Here is a 16,787-nt window from a genome sequence, read left to right as displayed (position 1 = left end):
ATTGAGTGGAAATTTCACTTGAATAAAGATAAAAATTCAACAAAGAGCTTTGAAAATTGTCCAGATACAAGTTACAGTGCTGTTAGTGGGATTTCTTAAATACTTTTCTAAAAAGGATTCTCTGCATGAGGATAGAGACATAAAAATAACAAGACAAAAGAGCTAAATGGTAGAAGGAACTCAACAGCAGAGGGTTTGTTGTTAATAATCAGAGCTCACAGCTCTTCCTTAATAGGTTTTCACACACACTTATCCTCCTTTGCACTCAACAGACCAAATTAATTTGTCCTGTATTTCCAGCAGTCAGTAAACAGGGGATTAAGTTCTTTCCAGTTCAGCTGTGGTCTACATTTATTTTGTACTGGTCCAGCGCATCAGCGCTCTCCCGTCTCTGCCTAATTTTATGCTTTGTGATGCCACCAGATCCTACGTTATGGAGCACAGACCACGTACGCCAGTGGCTGGAATGGGCAGTGAAAGAGTATGGTCTCCCGGATGTGGACATCTTGTTGTTCCAGAACATCGATGGGAAGGAGCTGTGTAAAATGACCAAAGACGACTTCCAGAGACTCACCCCAAGCTATAATGCAGATATCCTCCTGTCACACCTACACTACCTCAGAGAAAGTAAGCTAGTTTTCTGTTGTTATGGTAGTGGCTACAGTCAGTCTGTGGATTGTTGTCTAAGGATATCAACCTTAGATTTAATGGTGTGGATACCCTCCACTCGGTTTTCAGATGTCTGTTGCAAATTTTGCCGTTCCTAAGAATGCTGATCCAAAGCCTTTTGAGTTTGATGGAAAGAGACCCATTAATTTCAGTTGACTTTCACTCATGTTCATTGAAGAAAACAGTTAGGGAATATTTCTTTATGTCCGTCTCAGAGAAAAATGAAATTAAAACCCAGCATACTGTAGGAAGAAAATCATATGGGATTCAGTGCTAATGTTTTTTCTGGTCACATACTCATTTCTTTCCACTTTAATAATGAAAATGCTAAATGAGAGTGCAAACAGTGATTCATAAAGTGAATTCCAGGCATGATTGTAAAGACTGACAGCAGTTTGCTCTACTCTGAATAGGATCAGAAAGATTTCACTGAATTTAATAAAATTTCTGTAAATTCATGAAAAAAAGAACAGTCCCTGAAGTCCAAGTGCAAATTACTTATAGTGCATGGTTAGTATTTCAAAGGGAAAGAGGGGGTAGCAAATTCCTGGCTTGAAGGATTTCATTTAAGCTTGAGGAAATTTTGCAGGTTTGCCTCAGTTTAACAAAGTTAAAGCAAATACGGTTTTTCAAAGAAAAGAAAAACAAGCATTGCAACACCAGTGCGGTGCAGTCTTCTCCACACGCACGCTGTCAAAATCAGTCAGAAATATTATGCATTCATAATGTTGAATACATGAATGCCCTAGTTTAAGTTGTAGCACACACGCCTCCCTCCAAACTGCAGGCTGAAACTGTCAGTAGACTCTCATTCACACAATCCTGTCAGGGGAAAATATGGTTTAAAAAGATAATTCACAATTTTTTTTTTCATTTTGGTGTTGCTTTTTGTTTTGTTTTGTAGCTCCTCTTCCACATTTGACTTCAGATGATGTTGATAAGGCCTTACAAAACTCTCCACGGTTAATGCATGCTAGAAACACAGGTAATACTGGCACTGCTCCCATTGCTACAGGTCATCTTTTAAAAGCACAAAATTCCTTTTTATGGGTTGCTTGCTAAAAATGGAAATGGTAAATCAGGAGGGAGACAAGTATATCCTCTTCTTGATGTGTGTGTGTGAGTTTTATGAACAGACACACAGGAAAAATGTGCAGGGCCAGATGGTGCAAAAATGGTCTCCTTACTGGTATTTTCTTGTGTTCTACAAGATAAAGGGGTCCCTGAGCCAAGATAAGTTGCAGGCTTTGAGCCTTTGTTTCTGAGGACTTTTTTTCTCATTCTATCTCATTGTACTGTCAGACCTACTCCATAAATCCATAGAAGGTTTGTGGAGCTCAAAAGTGCTTTAGCGCTTGTTTAAGTGTTGTGGGCTCTGTTGAATGGTGACTGTCTTCCCTCCCGTGCCGTATATTGTATAATTCAGTAAAATTGCTATTTAGGCAGTTAGCTCATCTCCTTTGTCAGCTATATGGGACTTGAGCTGTAAACTCCACTAAGTTAGTTGTAATCTCTACTAAGTCTGAACTGAATATTCACCCTTCTGTTAATTTGGCCCAGGAAAGTATTGAGTGTAGGTAGGAGAGTGATACAATACATGCCTCTAAAGCACCTTTCTTTCAGAATATGACTGAAAATATTTATGAAAATAATTCAGAATACATTTGATCTTACTCTCACAGTTGTGCAACCAAAGATGGCATGAAATTGTATACATAGTATGGTATACATACTAGTTAAAGATGTTCGGAATATTTCATGATCATGCCTAAGGGTATTAGTTACCAACAGTGACCAGAAATAACAGTTCTTTATTAGAAATGAAAAAGATAATACAAAGGATAATTAAAAAAAAAAAAATAAAAAAAAAACCACAAAAACCAAGCAAAAAAACCCAACAAAACCCAAACAAAAGTGCAGAACAACAACAACAAAAAAAAAAAAAAAAAAAACTTAGACTGTGATGCCTCTTTCATATTTCATTTAGTTTTTCACTGTGGTAAATAGTGAGTATCCTATCAAAATTAGCTAGATTAGAAAATCCCTCCCTGAGATCATATGTTTGCCACTTGACACGAAGTCCTTCTGCAAGTTGTAGGCCTGCTGCAATCCCCACCAAAACACAAAAGGTGGGTTTTTTTTCCATTGACTTTGATGATGTGTGAAATAAGGTTTAAGCTCTTTTTTAAAAAATAAATGGACTTGATGATCTTTTCCATCTCTGGCTTTCCAGATTCTAATTTGCCAAGCAGTTTCGACATACAATTATCCAAGTGATGTTCAGCAGTCCTATGTGTTATCTTTTTCTATATGTGCACACTGACAATGATAATTTGAAATTCATTTCAACAAAATGAGATTGTCTGCATTTCTGTTGGAAATTTTCATTGGGAGTGTGACTAATATGAAAATTAGTTGTTCCTTTGGCATAAGATCTTTGGAGTGGGGTTTTCAAAGGATCCAAAAAGAGTTAGGAAAAAGTTCTTGAATTCAACAGTAACTGCACAAATCCATATGACCCTTTTCATGTTCTTAGAGATGGTCATTAGAAGTCTGCTGATGTAGTGAGAGCACTTTCAGTGTGTGAGATGAGATACCATTTTTTGTATCAAACTCAATATTTTTATTTTTTTTCACTTTGTGAAGAGAATGGGATTTCTGAGGGTCTGACCCAAAGTCCACCTAAGTCTTTGAGAAGATTCCCACAGACACCAATAGGCTTTGGCCCAGACCTGCAGTCTCTGTTGAAAATATGAAGTTGTTTGGGAAGTGCACGCACTAATGAAAAGAAGGAAAGAGTTTTATTTCAGAAAATACAAATGCACTTGCCCAGGTGGAGGTGATTGTGATGAAGGTAGAAAGGATTTCCTGAACTTGACTGTCTCCTCCCTTAACATGGATTTTGCAGACTTTTATCCAGTTATTTGAATGGATTTATACAGATGCAAAAGCTATCGGAATTAACTTTTGTATATAATAGTCCTAAGATAAAAATTAGTCATTCATAGTCTTCATTCAGACACACTACAAGAAGGAAAATATCAGTTGACTTAGGGGTTGTGAATATGAATCTTTAGATGTTATGTCATCTTCTTTCTCTTTAGGAGGTGCCACTTTTATTTTTCCAAATACATCAGTTTATCCAGAAGCAGCACAGAGGATTACAGCCAGGCCAGGTATGAACAATGACCACCTTTTGTATGCTGTGATCTTGCTCATTTCATCCCTTGAATTATCTCATTCTTTTTCTCATTCAGCTCTTTTTTTCATAAATATTAGACTGTATTTTGAATGCACACACATATACATATATTGTATGTATGTGGCTATGTATCATTGTGTAGAGTGATATAATTAAATATAATAAATCTGTTTCTTCTACGTATCATCTCTGTATTTGAAGCAATGCTGTCTACTATTTAAAACACCAGAGAATCAGAAGACCTGATTTCTATTCACTGATACTGTAGCTCTGTCCCAGCACAGTCACTTTTCAATGTGCGTCAGCTCTCTGTCTGTAAACTGAGGCAAGAATGCCCTCTTTTATCATGTTATTTGACGTATATTGGGAAAAAGTTCCCTAAAAATGCTATCTAGGTTTTATTTATATTAGACACAAACAAACATCACAACATCTGCTTGTGACTTTAAAAGGTTAAAGTAAAATCAAAACATAAGAAAATTCTTATTGTTCAGAAGCTTGAAGCCCATGGAAGTATCGTGGGTGTGCTGGTATTGGAAAGGCTAAAGGGAATAAAGAAGATGAGGACATTGCTATGAAGTTAAAGATTTTCTTGATATCACTCTTCACCTCTAAAGATGCTGGAAAAATTACTCATGTGGACATTTACTTTTCTATTCATAAGTGCTAAGTACTGGGAGACATCAAAAGGATTTTCAGCAAAATCCTAAATTTAAAGGAAATCAATTACTAAGCCAGAGTCATACATCCAAATGTACTAAAAGGACACTTGAATTAACTGAGCTCTTGTGAAAAGGTACATTATCTCATTAAAAACAGAGGGGGGTTTGGACAGCAAATATTATATATATCTTTTGTCAATGTTCTAGGGTATAATCCAGGACAATGCATATAAGGAACTATTTTATATACACTTGTATATACTTCTCTGTAGATTTCTTAATTGACAATTTTAAAAAGATAGGTAGGGAAACCTACCAGGCTATTATATGACCAAATTCACCCTGTTTAGTTTCTAGGAAAACAAACTCTTCTCCTACATTTATTTGTCTATAATAGTGAATAAAAAAGAAACCGCTGATCCAGTGAACACATTTGGCATTTGTTTTTCATGAGGCATTTACCAAAGTGCCCCAGCAACTATTTACAATAAAAGTTAAACCAGCATATCATAAGAAAAAGATGAAGAACTGGCTACTTAACCCATTACCAAGATTTAAAAATGGACATCTTAAGTCATGGGTGCTTTAGCATTCTCTGCCAAGATTTGTAGTTATTAATAATTGGGAAAAGGACACAATATATTTGGTATAACACATAGAGATGTCATGTGATTTTGTCATTACTTAGAACCAGAAGTTCCTTAAAAGGATTGCTGTGCAGGTGCCCAGAAGCTTTAATAAGGAAAGGAGCTCGCGATATCTTAACAGCTGAAAATACAAGTTGATAAAAAGACACAAGTTACTTGCCTACCTTACTGATTTCAAATTAACCATCTTCACCTGAGAAAGAACTTAACATAGGCGTCTTTCTTTGTGGCACAATGAAAGCTATTGCTGTAGTTGATTGAGAAAGTATTAAAAAAAGCAAACAGATGAAGAAACACAGTGGAGGATCATGTGGGAAATCTGCCATTAAACAAATCAGCAGTGTGGCCTTTTACAGAAAACTGTGTGAATTATTCCTTGTCAAAAAAGCCATTTGCAGAATTAGAAGGTGCTTAGAGCAAGCCATGAAAATACGGAAAATGTTTTGAGCATGTTGAAAGATAAAATAAGTTTAGAATTGTTCAAGTCAGGGCCTGGGGATGAGGAAACAGGATATAATTATCAAAATAAAGTGTGTTACAGAGTAGCTGCTTAGTCTCAGTATTAGAAGAAAGGATATTCAAAAAGAAGCTAGACATTTTCATGAAACATTAAGGCAGTTTTCTCTGAAGTAAAAATTTCTAAACCACATATCAGACATGGTGAATTCCTTAATTTCATTATTTTTATCTAAATCACATTTACAGTGACACTTACAAAACTAAGTGTTTTATGTCAACATCTTCCTGTGTTTACACAATTACTTGTAAGAGTTATAGTTTGGATGTCGGGTGTCTCTATTCTTCTGCGTAAAAGGGTATATCCTAACTAAACATTTCTTACAGCAAACTATCATGTGATTTTGAAAGTATGATTTTATCTTTTACAATTGAAAGTTGACAAACATCTCTAAACTCAGAATTGTCATTCGTAAAGAAATAAGATTTTTTTTGCAGTTTGAGTTTTGTCTCAAGAAACTGTTTTGTTGGCTTATTCGGTGGCTTTCCTTTTAGTTAAATGTCATATTTCAACTAGACTGCAGGGCAGCTTTTCCATTATGAAGTTCCATTCATGTGAGAGCAATGGCAGACCCCAGGGACAATCACTTGATGACATGAAAAAGGTCAAAACTGAGGGGTGGGAATACATAATGTTAAATGGGAATTAGCCAAATCCTGGTAAGCAATTCTGGAGAAAGTATTTAAGCATTGCCATTGTTAAGGCACTACAATATAAAATAGGAAGTGAGCAGGGCTCATAATCAACTACAATGACAAAGGCGTATTTCTTCAGTCACCTTTACAACAGAACATGAGGTTTCAGCAAGCTGTAAGTAATACAATGAAGCTATCTGGAGCTGAGGAAGACCTAGTATGGGTTTGTCTACATGTCTCATCAAACAGGAGCATTCCCATCAAAGATCTGTCCAAGATAAGGACATGTTGTACTAATATCTCGTGAATAAGAACAGATCTGCTTATCTAGGATAGCAACATGTTTATCAAGACACAATACTGAGCTAAGAATGAAGTTGGAATTTGGTGCTATTTCAGGAAAGGCTGATAGCTGGAGTTTTCTTTCAGTGAAGAGAGTTTAGTCAGAAAACCAGAAGATGAGTTGAAAGGCAAAAGTTTTCTCACAGTCCTAAATTTGTACCAAATACATTTCAAGACTGCAAGTGCCACCAAGTACAAGCACACAGCATCACACAGCCCTCTCCATGTACAGGTGTCTGATAATTTGGAGACCTACAGTGCAGAGCAGGGCAAAGGAGACTTTTCGGGGTGGGGGGTGGTGGGGGTGGTGGTAGAAAATAGGTTCCTTATGTCACCAGAATCTCCCTGGCAAGGCTGCCATAGAGGTAGAGCACTGGCCAGGCATGGCAGAATGGGACAAGACACATGGAAGCATCCCAGAGCAGAGCCTTGTACCCCTCTATACAGGCAGAACTCAGAGCCCCCTGGAAACATGACCAGAGTGATTCTGAATTTTTTATTTATCTATTTATTTTTTCCAGAAGATAAATTCCTCAGGCCATGAGTTATCTCTAACTACAACAGTTAATAACAGTGCCGATCTCAACCTGGTCAGGACAGCTGCATGTTACAGTGATTCACCTGCACACCAGTATTCTGCTCAGAGATGGGCACTTGTACAGTTCAGTTTATTTTTGCCAAGTTTCTGAAGGACAAGATTGTGGTATAGTCCTCAATAAATCAGGGATAAAAGATCACAAGTTACACCAATGCAATGCAAAGACAAATTGCATATCTCAGCAAAATGCAAGTTTTCAAAATATAAGTTTCCATGAGACGACAGTGCTGATAGTGCCAGTCTGCTCCACAAGCCAAACAGACGGAATAAATTAAAGTCAATTTGGTTGTGAATTTCACATTCCACTTTATTTCCATTTATATTTTTGCTCATAGCACTTGGGAATGGACAGAGATATATCTGTTTTCACAGAGCCAGTCTGTGACTCTTTGCTTCATAAGTGGTTTGATTTCCAGACATCATTTCTAAAATAAAGCACAAGCATTGTTAAGAATAAAGTCATCCACAACAACTTAGTACCAGGTGGGTACTGCTGCCTTCCTGAGATCCTGGGCAGTCTACAGAAGTCTCTGATTTTGGCAGCAGTTTTAGCTAATGTACTAAAGCTGGCCATAGAAAAGAACAGGCAATTACAGAAGATTTCAAAGGGTAAAACAAACATTTGAATTTATTACATATACTTTATGAAGACAGGTTTTGTTTTAGTTTATTCATTTTTATGTGATAAAGCACTGAAATGAAGTAGAAGTAATGAGCAGATGAAAAAAAGGCAAACAAAAATTTAGATACGTAAAGTTAAGGAGCTTGTCCCAAGAAGCAGAAAAGAATATTTGAATAAATGAAGCAGGGAAAAAGCGGTCCACTTTTTGGAAGAAATATATGTATGCCTATACATGTTTAACATTTAAGCATGTTTAAGATTTAAGATGTTTTTACATGTTTAGTTTCTAAAACTAAAATCTGTCTTAGAAGAAAATACCATTACATGCTGATATTTGGAGGAAGTGGTACACAGTTTATGCTTAATCTGAGCTCTGACCTCTTGGGGGACTTTTCATTGCAAGACTCTAGCATAAATTGTCCATGATGTACAGAGTGTGTCATTCCTTGGTGCTCCAGGCTGAGGAAGGGGACCAAAGGGAGCACTCTGAGCCTTCGGAAATTATGGACTCTATGAGTATTTTTACCAGCTATTTCAGTTCAGTTCAGACATCTAACAAGAATGGGCTTCTCTAAAGAGCAATGCAGAGGACAATGTGATGCTGTTATTTTTAGACACAATAAAGACAGTAAAGGTTGTTAACAAGGAATATTCTTCTTATTTCAGTATCTTTTTCAATCCTGTGAGTCCCCTAGAAATGTGCCTGTCATGGACGTAAAAACTTTATTCCACATCTACATTAACCAGTGCATCTTTCCTTTGCAGACTTGCCTTATGAGCAAGCCAGGAGATCAGCATGGACGAGTCACACCCACCCCAGTCCTCAGTCAAAAGGTAAAAGCATCTGCAGATATCTAGCCTGTGGGCCTAATGCACATCTGGTGCAACCTGGATAGGCTCTGAAGTGAAGTGATAGAAGCTACCTCAGCATTCAGCTCTGAAGGATTTTTACCTGTGCCTTGGCTGGAAAGCCTGTTGGCTCTGTATAGACAATACTGGGTAGAGTCACTGGGGCAGCCACATTCTTCCTTGAACTCAAGCTTCATCAAGTCCCTGACCCTATAAAGCTAAATCCTATTGTGACCATCACTGAGTGGTGAGCAGCAGGATCCCCTGGCCTGTGATCTGTCACAGGTTTGGTGAACAACTTCCAAACTGGAAAAATAACTACATGGTTTTTCCATTTTCAGCTACTCAGCCATCACCCTCAACAGTTCCCAAAACAGAAGACCAGCGTCCTCAGTTAGGTGGGTGTTATTTTGTTTGAATTATGCCTGGGTCTGATAGAGTTTGCTGAGCAAGATGAGAACAGCTACAATCTACCAACCAGAAGCAAATTGCAATGTCTGATTTAGACCACAAGTTGTATCTCCAGCTGGTGGCCACTAAGTACCCAGATGTGTATGAGTTGGCTCTACAGCTGGATCTGAGATGAAGTCTCCCATCGCCACTGACAGATGCTTTTAGTGATTTTTAATGGCACTGATGACTTTGCAGAGTGAAAAAACTGTTAAACTAAGTACAATGGTCTAGTGTGAGGCGTCCCTGCCCATGGCAGGGGGGGTGGAACTAGATATCTTAAGGTCCTTTCCAACCCTAATCATTCTATGAGTCTATAAAAGGTAGAAGGTAAGGATGTCAAAAGACCATCTACTCTACAGCAGCTGAAGGCTAGCAGCTGGAAAATGTGCATGAGCAAAGAAATGAAAATGGATTACAGCACAGAGAAATTTATTTGGGCTGTGCTTTGGGATATTAAACAGGAAAATTAGAAGGATTCTCAGTCTTATCTGGGAACTGAGGAGAAAGTAGAAGTTTATGGGTTTGTAGACTAAGCTGTTCTTCAAAATGGGTGCATTTTCTGTTTTCAAAGCAGCTAATCCATGGGGAGGACCTAGTCCTTTATTGTGAATTTGACTGTGTTTTGGACAGGTAGCTAGAAAGCACTACAGAGATTCTGAGTCAACTACGGCTTTTGTTAACAGCAGAAGGGTAAAAGTGGGAAATAAAGGAGCTTTGGAGGATATTCTTAGCTCAGAAGACTCTGAGCCTGTTTTTATCACATGGATTTCAAATCATTATTCTATTTTTTTTTTTTTGTCATATCTAAATAGGACTGTGTGCATGACTACATCTCAGTAACTCATATGAATGCTGCCTGGGAAGTATTGCACTGCTTTTTGCCCAAATAGCTTTTTATCTAAACTTGCCTTCCAACCACGAGAATCTTTCAAGAAATGTACTGATGATTTATGTAATTCCTTAGGACCACTTAATGACTGTGACTGCACAGATTATTTAAATGTATAAAGAATGTAACCTTTTACATGTATAAAGAATATAACCTGATTATCTTCTTGGCTGTAAAATGGGCAGCCATTTGAGAGCATCTGTCCAGAGATGAGGCAACCCAGTGACAGGGTTGTTCAGAGAGGCCTCCAGGCTGTGCTTGCAGCCCATCACTTTGGTTTTTGTACTTCTGCCACAGCTTCCCCTTTTGTTCTGTTGTACTTAAGGAAATTAAGTTTTCACTTCTGGATGGAATCGTTTGAGGAAAACATTGAGATGCTGTGGGCATTGTGTGGCTGACACAGGCTCTCCTGAAAATCCTGGTTGCAGAGTTAATACAGGGATCTCTTACTGGACTACAGTGACAAAGAACGACCCAGCCACGTTGCCTGGGTTCACCATGCACTCTCAGCCTTCTTCTTGAGGTTGTTTTGGCACAGAAAGAGTTATCAGTGGTGTGAGAAAATAACTGTGACCTCACAAGAAGAGAGGCCACTGTCCTTTCTGGAGGAGACTTTTACCCCATTACCGGTCTGTGCCTGTGGGCCCTGGCACACCGCAAGGGTCGATAGTATCAAAGGGTGCCTGTTGGTGCATCTGGCTGTATGCTTGTGCACACTAATACAAAAGGAAAATGTTTACCCTTGCAATTGTTCACTTGCATACCCAATTTCAAGGCAAAACATGCAAATACTGCAATAATGAGATAGGAGCCACTTTCTCCAGTGTTGGACCTGCTGTCCCATCAGGCAGCATACACTGCCCCTTAAAAGGTTAAAAAGTAAGAAGTATCACCTAAAATATTTGACATCATTGCTACATGATTTTAAATCTTTCTTTTACAATTTTGTAGATCCATATCAGATTCTTGGACCAACCAGCAGCCGACTTGCAAATCCAGGTGAGAAGAGATTTTGCTGATTTAGGAGATTTTGTTTTCACTGCTAGTATCTCCACTTCAGTTTTAAGCCAGACCTGGAAGATGATGTGACAGATTTTGCCACTCTTCTGTATAACTCAGTGGAAGCCGATTATACCCAGTGTGTTGCAGGATTAGGTTTCTAAATTAAACAATGGTGGAACTGAGGTCACAGATTAAGACATGGAAGGTCACGTGTCATACTGTAAGAGTCTACATATAAGCTAGGTATCTTATTTCCCGTTGTCTTCATTGGAGACATAGTTAATATAGCTCTCTGTAGAGAGCTATTCAAATAATTCTCAAGTAGATGGTTACATTCAGTCACTCAAATACCTCATTAGAGGTATTTGAACTTCTCATATCAATAGGAGTTCACTTCAGTTGACTAAACATCAGGATTTTGTTAAGTGCCATAAGATACCCCATCTGTCCTCCAGCTACCCCTCCAGAAGGCATGAGTCTTTTACCAGTCTGCATCATGTATCCCAGATTTTGTTAATGCACACTACAATGCCATAATGACCTTGACAAATAAAAAATATTGAGATTAATAAATTATATAGGAAGAAAAACAGGAAAGCATAATCTATTCGCAAAGAATAATTGGGTTAAATATTTAAAAAATATTCTCCCACTCTAAGAAGGCAACAGGGTGCACTCTGGACAGGGGCTTGTAGCATATTTTAGCTAAAGATGACAGACCTTCTTGGTGAGTTAATAACGCTGGTTGTGAACTGTGTATATTTCATTGTTTCTGCTCTGAACCCAGAGGACACACTGTGGCCGTACATCACCATAATCAACATAATAATCTGCCATAATGGCTTGATGCTGTAAATCAACTTCCTATTTGCCTTGGTTTAACAGCCACAGGGCACCATGTTCCATGTTCCACATTGCAGGTCTCCTCAACCCCCAGTAACAATGTGTCTTCTTACAACCATTGTATATGGTTTCTCATGGCATGAAATTGACAAAGTAAAGTACTCAGCCATTTCCTTTCACTTTTTTCCCAAGTGATATCAAGTACAGTTCTAGATCAGCTTATTTGTAAGCTAAAACTAACAGTTTGCATGTCATAGGAAAGCAATTAAGAGTAAAATTTTCCAAATGGCATAAGGCAGTGGGTTTCCAGGTGACGCTGATCTTAACTGGAAGTGGGGGCCTCCCTCCCTTTAATGTGTTCATAAACCCCAGCTTTTACAATTTTGTCAAGCATCTGTTTGGTAGACTTTACTACTGTGGAAGACACTAGCATGATCTGAATGAGGATACTCTTTTAACATTTAGATACAGAGCTCTTACACTTCATCATTCCTGTGCTTTAACATGTTTTCTGTGTTTATAAATTGGTGGAATTACTCTCTCATTAAAAGGAAATTGACAGCAACCATTTGTTTTCATAGGACTATATATTACATTTGGAAGGCAAGTGTTTATGTTAGAACATATGTTGGATTGCTTATTCAAAAAGTTGTGTTTCGTCCAGTGCTGAACTGTTTATTGATTTTCAAAGGCTAATCCTCTTGTTATGTTTTGTGTATTAAAACTTGCATGCCTTGCTCATACCATGGATTCTTTTGTTTGTTTGTTTACTTAATGCATGTTAATGGAACAGAAGAAATTCATTAAGGATAGTTTGGATAAATATCATTTAAAAGAATATGGGTTTCAGTTGCACCAAAGTATAAACTGCTAATGGATTTCAGATGCTACTCTAGCTTGATATTATAATTCGCTACTATAAGCTTTCTAAAGGAAAGCTTGTTTATTATACCCACATATCTGGTTTGGAAAAGAAAAAGAAACCCGACCTATTCCTGGTCAGAGATGTACTTAGAAGTTAGCACATACAAGCTGGTTGGCAAATTCTGCTGACATTGTGCTTGTGAAACAGATTGCCTTGCAAGCTGCTTCAGCTGTATTTTGCATCATTTCAGTGCTTCTTTATTAAGAAATGCTAAGCTTTTAGCATGAGTATCAGTGGCAAGGCCCTTTGAAATCTACTTTCAATTGCCTAAAATGGTCATATTTCATTCCTATAACTCTGGGCAACACACTTCTGCAAAGTTGACAGCAGACTAATTATCTTCTTTTTAAGATGAAATTGGCAGAAGAATGAGAAAAAAAAAGGTTTAAGTCTTAACTTCAATAATAATTTAAACTTATTTGACACAAAATGATGACAGGAATGTATTTTATGGACCTTTTCACTGTTCTTGCAAATGTTTTGCCCTATGGTTGTATGCAGTGCAACAGCAAGCTAATAAGTTTCCGTTCTGCATTTCCCCAAATGCTGCAAATGGATGATATGGTTTGGCATGAGCCCAGCTTTCTCTAAACTTCTCCATTTTGTGTAGGCTTATTCCATAGCAGAGAACATTCAGTTGCAACATAATGCTGTGAGAACAAGCAAAATGTTACGCAAGTGAAAGCTGTTTGTCCTGAACTTTAGAGATTAGTTTCCTAAATAAGCGCTGTATTATTTCCCCATCAGTTGTCTACACGGAATGACATTAGGTAACTATCAAATCTCCGTGTAATGGCATTCTGCCACTCACATGAGGGAAAACATGACACATTACCATTATCTCTGCTCTTCAGAACTTCATGAGACAGGGCTGGGAGAAAGGGGACAACTGTTTCAGCATAAGTCAGAATGGCATTTGCTAATAGGGTCCTATATGAGAGCCTGGAAGAACTGAAGTATTAACATTATTAGTCAATAGTCCTGACATTTCCTTTTTGTTTCCCCCCCCACAGGGAGTGGGCAGATACAGCTGTGGCAGTTCCTGCTGGAGCTCCTCTCAGACAGCTCCAACTCCAACTGCATCACCTGGGAGGGCACCAATGGGGAGTTCAAGATGACTGACCCGGATGAAGTGGCTCGGCGCTGGGGCGAGCGGAAAAGCAAGCCTAACATGAACTATGACAAACTCAGCCGTGCGCTTCGCTACTACTATGATAAAAATATTATGACTAAGGTTCATGGTAAGCGCTACGCCTACAAATTTGACTTCCACGGAATTGCTCAGGCTCTCCAGCCTCACCCCCCAGAGTCATCCATGTACAAATACCCATCAGACCTCCCGTACATGAGCTCTTACCATGCACATCCTCAGAAGATGAACTTTGTAGCTCCCCACCCCCCTGCTTTGCCTGTAACATCGTCCAGCTTTTTTGCTGCCCCTAATCCATACTGGAATTCACCAACTGGAGGTATCTATCCCAATACCAGGCTGCCAGCTGCTCATATGCCTTCTCATCTTGGCACCTACTATTAAGTGGAGAAAAAAGAAGCATCAGATAAGCAAACAAAGACACTTCTTGCTGGGATCCAGTCCCTGATGAATTGCAATGAACTCTATTGGAGTCCATGAATTAAAAGTGCCTAAAGAGACAAGCGAAGGTTTGGCTGGGAAAAAAAAAAACCAAACAAAAAACATTTAAAAAAATAAGACTCTTTGTAGTAGGGATTTAAAGGAGATATTAAAGAAGTATTAAGATACTAAAATGTAATGTATATGGGCATCGACTCTGTGGACCAAACAACAATAGACTATTGTAGGTAAAAGCATGAAATGATGAGGAAAACCTACAAAAGCTGGTGGTCTTAAAAAGTTGATAAGCTTACGTGTAAAGTTTGATATCTTGCTAGTGCAAAACTGGGACAATACTACAGCAATATAAGTCTATAGTGACCTAACATACAATATATGAAACATTACAAAAGAGGGAGGGGGAAGGTAAAAACAAGGGAATAAAGCCCTACCTGTATTTAAAAAACGTAAACATATCAACAAAAGAGATTAGTTTAGTGTGGAAGCTGGTTTGGGATATAACGGCATTGTTTTAGTTAAAATAAAATGAGTTCCATTCATGAGAGTGTTATCAGCTACTCAAACTGTGAAGACAACCCAAACTTTAAGATTCCTTGACAGTATTACAGGAACCCTGAGCCAAACATTGGAAATGAGAATGTGCTGAAGGGCAAGTGTATGATTGTAGATCAGAGGCCTGCACCTGACAGAGGAAGCAGAAATGAGAAAGAGGAGGACAAAGGTGGTGACAATGCGAGAAAAGAAACTTCTTTACCAGTTGAGACTGAAAAGACTGAAAACTTAGTAGCGTTGGGACTATGAAGAAACACTTGTTTGGACTTGTGAAACATATTGCTCAGTATCATACCATTCCCAGTATTACAGGAGGAACAGACTTGGTTTTATAGTAATAAAAAAAAAAAAAAAGGTGGAAAAAGGGAAAAGCAGAAGAATTCAGAAATCAAAATATGCATCTCTTTTTTAAAAAAAGTAAAACTGGAATTGTGTCTGATATTTAAAAAGTTACCAGTTAGAACCTCATTGTTATTAAGGGAGTTTGTTTTCTATTGGTTAAAGCAAGAGACAACCCCTGACTGCCAAAATCAGAAATCATCGAAGTATTTTTGTTAGGCGGGCGCCAGTTTTTCTTTATTGAGTCGCGAACGCTGTGCGTTTGTCAGAATGAAGTATACAAGTCAATGTTATTTTTTCCTTTTTATATAATTATTATATAACTTATGCATTTATACACTACGAGTTGATCTCGGCCAACCAAAGACACAAAAAAGGGACAATCAAAAATATTGTGGCCTTGAATTTTAACTCTGTATGCTTAATGTTTACATTATGAACATATTAGTACTTAGAATGCAGAATGTATGTAATAAAATAAGCTTGGCCTAGCATGGCAATTCAGATTGACACTGTAGTTTGCATTTGCATTTCCGTTTTTAGCTCCTGACATGCCTATTGGATCTCCTATTCAACATGTTAAAATATGCTAGGCATTTTGTTTTAAAAATCTGTTTTAGCAAATCTGGCAATCATTAAAATGTAGGACCAAATATCAGTGCTTAGCCTAAGTTCAAAGTGGACAGGTGCTGTGTATCTTCTTTTCCAGACAGTTCTGCTGAAATACTTGCCACCCTTCTCTAACAGTGCCTTGCCATTCCTGTCCTGAGCTTCTTTTGCCCAGAGATTGCAGCCATGCCCAATTCTTTGATAATTTCATGGCCAAGTTTGAAAATGAAGTCTAAAGGAGGCCTCTAGGAAGAATACTGATACCCAGAAATCATCTTTTGTTGCCATCAGATTATGCAGTATAATCTCAGCCTGAGATGTATTTTCATACTGAATCATATGTTCAATTACCATGCCCCCTTGCTATTAATACATACTGTATAATTACTAGTAAATAAAGTGAATAATGAATAACTTCCATTATTCCTCACTTTAGAATGGAGTGTATGATAGCTTGTTAATTTGTCATTGCAGTCCAGCCCTGATGTTTACAAAGGGCAGGGTGTTTTCTTTCTCTTCTAGATTTAGAGGCTTCCCATTCTGTACCCAGGGCCCCAAAACTACACCTGGTGCCTAATGGCATGACTCCATTTTTTTTGCCACACTAGCTGAAGAACTGGTCTGGAAAATCAGCGGGGACATTTATGAGTGGCTCTCTACAGCAGGCAGCATTTTACTGCAGAGACCCCAGACAGATCAGACCTCCGACTGTATCCCGCTTTTTTCCTGTTCTTTTGTCTCTTTTTTCAGACAAAATGGGTGTGGTTTCAAGTTTGATTGCAAATGTTCTGCATATCCATTCTGTGGAGCATTAATCAGTGCTGTGCAATGGGAGCCTACT

General features: G+C 38.2%; 1 protein-coding gene across 8 annotated transcripts in view; it reads left to right on the top strand.

Annotated features, from left to right (window-relative positions):
- The window catches only part of ERG (ETS transcription factor ERG), a 146,287-nt gene extending 130,440 nt beyond the window's left edge, over positions 1-15,847 (top strand). For 7 of the 8 annotated variants that reach the window (XM_065676959.1, XM_065676960.1, XM_065676963.1 and 4 more), the window contains 7 exons: positions 424-627; positions 1,574-1,654; positions 3,774-3,845; positions 8,660-8,728; positions 9,085-9,141; positions 11,037-11,084; positions 13,869-15,847. In XM_065676959.1, the coding sequence (XP_065533031.1) occupies positions 424-627; positions 1,574-1,654; positions 3,774-3,845; positions 8,660-8,728; positions 9,085-9,141; positions 11,037-11,084; positions 13,869-14,389 (1,052 nt within the window). In that variant the 3' untranslated portion in view covers positions 14,390-15,847. The remainder of the gene's footprint in view (positions 1-423; positions 628-1,573; positions 1,655-3,773; positions 3,846-8,659; positions 8,729-9,084; positions 9,142-11,036; positions 11,085-13,868) is intronic. The other variant, XM_065676962.1, reaches the window with a different exon arrangement.
- The last annotated feature ends 940 nt before the right edge of the window (positions 15,848-16,787 follow it).

Source organism: Lathamus discolor, chromosome 4 (assembly GCF_037157495.1).
Source record: "Lathamus discolor isolate bLatDis1 chromosome 4, bLatDis1.hap1, whole genome shotgun sequence".
Taxonomy (NCBI): domain Eukaryota; kingdom Metazoa; phylum Chordata; class Aves; order Psittaciformes; family Psittacidae; genus Lathamus; species Lathamus discolor.
Note: the sequence above shows the minus strand (reverse complement) of the source record. Positions and strands in the feature narration are given on the sequence as shown.